This window comes from Asparagus officinalis, chromosome 7 (assembly GCF_001876935.1).
Source record: "Asparagus officinalis chromosome 7, Aspof.V1, whole genome shotgun sequence".
NCBI classification, from domain to species: Eukaryota; Viridiplantae; Streptophyta; class Magnoliopsida; order Asparagales; family Asparagaceae; genus Asparagus; species Asparagus officinalis.
This window is the reverse complement of record NC_033800.1, coordinates 21,863,500-21,870,459: the sequence shown is the minus strand read 5'-3', so window position 1 is coordinate 21,870,459 and position 6,960 is coordinate 21,863,500. Positions and strand designations below refer to the sequence as shown.

The window sequence follows — 6,960 nt, the reverse complement described above, 5'->3', positions numbered from 1 at the left end:
GCCCACGGCTTGCACGCGCCAACGGGCCAGCGGGTATCATATAGATAACTAAGAATTTGTATAGCTAATAAAAGAAACTAATACCATAATCTTTAAGAAAATACATGGTTGTTGAGACCTTGAAGCTGGGGCAAAACTGGCTGTAATGTTGAAAACTGGTGATTTAAAAGCATAAAAATATCAACAATCAGCGAGCGGCAAGATATATGAAGCCAGAAGTGATCAACCCAATAGATAAGAACATCAAATGTAGTATTCTTTGGAAGCCTTTGCACTGATCAGTATGCATGACCCTTCACCTTGCAAGTTATCCTAATCTAATCATAAATTGGTCGAGATATATCCACTAAATTATTTGTCTTTTCTCTTTTATTTATTTATTTTATTTTATTTGCATTAATTATATTGGCATTGTTGTTCTAGAATACTATCCCTTTTGTTTTCTACGATCATATCATCTTTGTATGAAATAGTGCACGCAAGAGCAAACAATGCATCTTTTATCATGTACTGAAGTCCCATGATTTTCCTGTTGCAAGATTATAAATGTCTACAACCAAAAATATGAGAGTGCGGCAGGATTCTGGCCAGATGTGCAAAGGCGTCTGATTACTGCAATGATAGTATCACAGCTTCTACTTATGGGTTTATTGAGTACAAAACGTGCAGCTCAGTCTACACCCTTTCTCCTTGCTCTCCCTGTATTAACCATATGGTTTCATATATACTGCAAGAATCGTTTTGAATCGGCATTCATAAAATTCCCATTACAGGTTCGTCACAGCCCATATACTTGTAAAATATGTTACTTTTCTGAAGATCAAATCCAATTTTAATGATGACAATCTTCCTGGAACTTTATCTTCCGGAGTGCAATGTTTTAAAAAATATATATATATATATTCGATAAAACTTCTCTTTATAGGATGCAATGGTGAAGGATACATTAGAACGGGCTACTGAGCCAAACTTAAATTTGAGGAGCTATCTTCAAGATGCCTATATTCACCCAGTTTTCCAAAAGGAAGACATTGACGCCCCAGTTCCCTTTGATGAGGAAGAAGCTAACCCGCTAGTTCCCACAAAGAGAACTTCTCACAGAAATACACCCGCAGGAAGCAAACATGGTTCTGAAGTTGGTTCGGACATTGATTTCTAGTTATGAAATCGACATTCTTGTCTGTAAGTTGATTCTATTCCCCTGCTATAATCTGAAGTTTTATCAAGTGGCTCTTTTTGCATGAAGTATCTGTTTCTTTGATGATTGAAACCCCCTAGCGTTCTTCCAGTACCACCAGAATGTAAATTTTAATTCATATGAAATTTCCTGGTGTTCTCCTAAACATGTCTTTATTAACCAAGAACTTACAGAAGGTTTGATATATGTAGTCGGTCTCTCGGTCTGTTGCAAATATTTTAGATGAAATGGAATGTGCTTTTTGAATTAGTAACCGAGTTATTGTACAGCAGGCTTGGGATGTAGAGATGGGGTGAAATTACCTAAAGATATCTCAAGATATATGATTGTATGAGTTGACCTATTTTGAAATCCTAACAGTAACTTTGATCAACAAAATTCTGCGTGAAAAATGGAAACTGCGTCTACTTTATGCAAAATGCTGGCAGTGAATTTTTCATCCAATATAAGACCTCTTATGCTTTGTTTTTTGCATAAACCCCTATTTTAATATGGGTCAGGTTCGGTTTAAAGCCCATAGTCAGGCATCAGGAAGTCAGGTTCTGTTAGCTAGTTCTTTTCCTCCTATTCTGCTGGTTAGAGAATGTAGCATAAGATCTTTATGGCACGGCGAACTAAGTTATTTGATGGGTTAATTTCCGGAATACTTTGGGGGCTTTTGCACGTAACCCCTCTGAACTTTGGGAAGTCTTATGCATGACCCCCTTGAACTTTGTTTATCTCACAAAACTGCCCTGAACTTTGGGGTGTCTCACAAAAAAACCCCCAAACTTTATGCTTTCCTCAACAGACCCCCTGCCTGTTATCTGCAAATAACTAAAATGTGCTTGAGAGAGAGAAAAAAAAACACCCCAATTTAGGCCTTTGCCATTTAGAGGCAACCACTCTCCCGCCAGTTGAAGGTTTTCCTCTCAGTGACATTTTAATTATTTCCCAATTATGGATGGGGTTTCTTGTTGAGAAAAGTTCAAACTTCAGGAGGGTTTTGTGAGTCAACCCAAAATTCAGGGCTTTTTGTGAAACAAAAAAGTTTAGGGGGGGTATGTGCAACCTCCCAAAGTGTAGGGGGTTTTGTCAAATAACCCATTTTAATTTCAATAAAAAATAGTGTGATTTTGAATGTTAGTGCTTCCCGTGTACTCCTTGCTAACACTAGTGAAATTTACCTGTACTCATCCATTCCTAGCGCACATACTCCTAACCATCACCATGTCGTCAACCTGACTAATGCAACATTTCGATGAGATATTGCTCTATTGTTTTTCATTAGTTGGATTTATTCACAAGAAGCTCTTCTCATTCTCATGATTTCCTTGCTCCTTTTTAAACAATCAGTTTAGTGAAATTACTCCAATCGTGAGGATTAGATCTTTTACAACACTTAGGAGCTGGAAGCTCAAGGCACTATGGAATAGGTAGGAACTTTGAAAAACTGATAACACGGACGAGAATTGAAGGAACAAGAACTAATACCCGGACACAGGAAAAAAACAAGGATAGGAAAAGGAAAAAGGGGGAAGAGTTTGATAGTTCATCAGTGTTCATTGCTATTCTCTGTCCCTTGAACAACATGAATATGAACAACTTAGCTTGTATCTTTTCATTTCTACTTACGGAATTGACAGAGTTTTATGCATCTCACAATTCGTTACATATACGGATATTGTCCTAATATCTGCACTCATTCCAAAAGATTCATTATGCATCTTACAATTCGTTACATTTATAGATATTGTCCTAGTATCTGAACTCATTCCAACAGGCCTTGAAAGGTTCATTATAGCTCGCCACAGAAGCTTCATACAAGCAGCTTGAAGGTGCCAAATTAAGAAGTATGAAGATCAATAATCAGAGAAAATTAGAGTCACTTTGCGGTCTGTATGTCGATTTTATACTTGGACATCATGATTACTTTATGTGAGCACTTCCCTCGCAAATGCCTGCAGTCTCAATACAGCCATTCGAAGTGCTAACATATGTACTTTTTACAAAAATGTGGGGGAAAAGAGGAGGAAATCTGGAGTTTACAAAAGCAGAGAAAATGTGTTGTCACGCTCATAAAAATTCTACTAGCGAGTCTTTGAGTTTTCTATCAAAGCTACAAGTACGTTTAGAGAACTCTGAATGCTTTTGAGCGCTCAGCTTTGATAATTGTTGATTGAATAACAATAAAAGATCAATTTTAAGGTATGGCGTTCATTTGCGTCCACTTTCTCATATTACTAGCCACGAATGAGGGTACATATTGTCCTGCGTAACTTGCGTGTGCTACTTGCATTTTTAGATTTCTTCATATAGTTGTAAGATAGGTCAGCAAAATGTTAATTTATTCTAGATTAGTATGATACCTAGAAAATCCAAGCGCAACCTGCTCTTTTGACCAAGCCACATCATGAGCTCCACATGCTTGAGTTTTAATACTCACAGGCAAACTACACCCTCTTAAATCTATTAATTAATTAATATGTGACAAAATATCTAAATTAATTGAAAGGGAGATTGCTGTCATAGGACGGCACCAAAGTTGGATTGTTTATTGTTTGAGATTTTATGGAGATTGATTTGCGGAAGTAAACACTAAACGAATAACAATACCAATGAAAATATCACAATCAAGCAAACACCAATATTTAACGTGGTTCGACAAATCATGCCTACGTCCACGGGGTAATCCAGAGAGAAATATTTCACTATGAATCAAGAGTACAATCCTTCCAAGTTATACCTAAACTTAAGGATTAAATCACAAAAGAAATATATAGTGTTACCTCTAGGGCACCAAAATCCTAAAACCTGTCTCACCGAATATCTCCAACACCCGCGGAGAAACCAACACCCTACCCTCGACGACGTCGTCGTTCTGAAGACAACGGCTTTTGAATCACTGTAATCGGACAAACGAACTATCCGGAATCTGAATTTTTCTCCCCTCTTTTCTTCTCCCGGGTTACTATTCACAAATTACTGTAGTATCAAGAAAAAATTACAGGCTTATCATGAATAGAATTTTTTTATAAAGAAATTTTATTTTCAGGTCCTCCAAACATATCCCTATTACAACTAGATTCTCCAAATCATCTTCTAAATAGAATTTTAATTTATGTGGACCTCATGTGGGCTTATCTTGGCCTGGATCCACAACAATCTCCCCATTCAGCCCAACGAGGGGGTATGCCAATCTGTAACTCCTCAGCGGGAGTTTATGTCGGCTAATCGCCGACACAACTCGGTCTTCTCTCTGAAAAAAGTTTTCGTTAAAAAATCTGCTGTATTTTTATCCGTGTGAATCTTCTGTAGTTTTAGCTCCTCTTTCTCAACGGCTTCTCTAAATCAATGATATCTCATATCAATGTGTTTCCTCTTGGAGTTGAATGTAGAATTCTTGCTCAAATCAAGAACACTTCGACTATCAATGAAGATTTGATAATTGTCTTGCTGCAAGCCTAACTCCTGCAGAAATCTTCTCAACCAAATCATCTCCTTACCGGCTTCTGTCGCTGTAATATATTCCGCCTCTGTTGTAGATAAAGCAACACATTTCTGTAATCTGAACTGCTAAGATACTGCTCCCTTGCAAAAGTGAACAACTAACCTGAGGTTGACTTCCTGTGATCGAGATCACCTACCATATCCGTATCTGCAAAACTATATAATACTGCTTTCGAACCTCCAAAACTCAAACACAATCTAGAACTTCCTTTCAAATATATTAAGATCCATTTTACACATCCCCAATGAACTTTTCCTGGATTAAAAAGAAATATGCTCACAACGCCAACTGCATGAGCTATATCTGGCCGAGTGCAAACCATGACATATATCAAATTCCCTATAGCTGAAGAGTAAGGAATATTCTCCATCTCACTCTTTTCCTTATCTGCAGTCGGGTAAAACGTTTTGCTAAGCTTCAAATGACCTACAAGAGGAGTAGTGACTGACTTGGCATCTTTTATGTTGAATCTATCAACTAGCCGCTCAACATATTTCTCTTGTGATAACCACAACTTCCTGGCTTTCCTATCACTATCAATATCCATACTAAAAATCTGCGGTGCCGAGCCCAAATCCTTCATGTTAAAAGATTTAAATAACTCCTTCAGCCCATCGATTATCTGACTATTCTGACCAACAATCAACATATCGTCCATATAAAGAAAAAGGATAATGAAGCTAAAATTTGAAATTCTCCTGAAATATACACATGAATCTGCACTTGTCCTCTAGTAGCCATGACTCAACATGAAATAATCAAATTTCTTGTACCACTACCTGAGTGCATGCTTCAAACCATAAAGGCTCTTCTTCAACCTGCAAACTATGTGTTCTTTTTCCCTCACTTCAAAACCCTCTGTCTACTCCATGTAGATCTCCTCCTCCAAATCACCATGAAAGAATGCAGTCTTCACATGAAGCTGCTCAATCTCGAGGTCTAAACTTGCTGCTAACCCCAATATAACTCTAATGGACGTTATTTTCACAACCCGGTGAAAAAATCTCATCAAAATTAATGCATTTTTTCTGACCAAAGTCTTTCATTACTAATCTGGCTTTGTATTTCTAAATCTCTTTGTAGTCATCTTTCTTTAACTTGAACACCCACTTGTTCTTCAAAGTTTTTCTGTCCTTCGACAAATCCACCAACTCATAACTATCATTCTTCTCAAGAGACTTCATCTCTTTCTTCATAGCCTAGAACCATCTGTCCTTATCTTTATGAGTATGTACCTCCTGAAAGCTTTCAGGCTCCCCCTCTTCTATCAGCAAAGAATACTTTGAAAGATGATATTTTATGGATGGTCGATGCTCTCTAGCTGATCTACTAAGTTGTGGCTCTGTAAACTCTTGTTGTTGGTGATGCTTCCCCTACTGAAGAGCCTCCTACTCGTGATCCTGATCACCGTCTCCCTGCTCTGAGATTTGATCGTCATCATCAACATCATCATCATGTACCTGCTCTATATCTATAGGATGCAACTGTACTGAAAACAAAATGGGTGTCATATCTAGAATCTCACTAGCAACACTCTTTGACTGCTCTGCTCTCCCGAGATCTGCAATAGTCTGATCCTCCTAAAAAATCACATCTGCTCGTCAGATGATTCGTCTCTTTTCTGGATCCCATAGTTTGTAGTTGAACTCATCTTCTTCATAACTAAGGAAGATGTAAGGAACCACTCTATCATCAAGCTTCTGTCTCTTCTCGTTCGGAATGTGTGCAAATGCCTTGCAACCAAACACCTTCAGATGAGAATAGGAAATATCTTTTCTAGACCAAACTCTCTTTGGAATATCAAAACGCAAAGGAACTGAAGGAGACCTGTTGATTATGTAGTATGCAGTGCGAACAGCTTCAGCCAGAAGCTCTTAGGTAACTTCATCATCTTCAACATGCATCTGACATTCTCCACAATGGTCCTGTTGTACCTCTCTGCAACTCCATTATGTTGTGATGTGCCGGGCTCTATCTTCTAATGCCGAATATCATGCTTGGAGCAATAATCTTTAAACTCAATGGAAGTGTACTATCCTCCATTATCGGTGCACAAATACTTCAACTTCTTTCATGTCTGCCTCTCCACCGTGGTATGAAACTAATAGAAGACTGAAAACATCTGGTCCTTTGTCTCAATAAGAAGACCCACATCCTCTGCGATGCATCATCAATAAATATGATAAAATACTTATTGTCATCCAAGGACTCCACCTCAGTAGGACCATAAAAATCAGAATAAATCAAATCCAGGATAATATCCTTTCTTTTA

At 37.9% G+C, this 6,960-nt stretch overlaps 1 protein-coding gene across 1 annotated transcript in view; it reads left to right on the top strand.

Annotated features, from left to right (window-relative positions):
* Nucleotides 1–3,388, top strand: part of LOC109848548 (CSC1-like protein At4g02900) — a 53,872-nt gene extending 50,484 nt beyond the window's left edge. Inside the window, 3 exon segments of the mRNA XM_020418103.1 lie at nucleotides 540–773; nucleotides 926–1,182; nucleotides 2,961–3,388. Of these exon segments, the coding sequence (XP_020273692.1) occupies nucleotides 540–773; nucleotides 926–1,159 (468 nt within the window). The 3' untranslated portion in view covers nucleotides 1,160–1,182; nucleotides 2,961–3,388.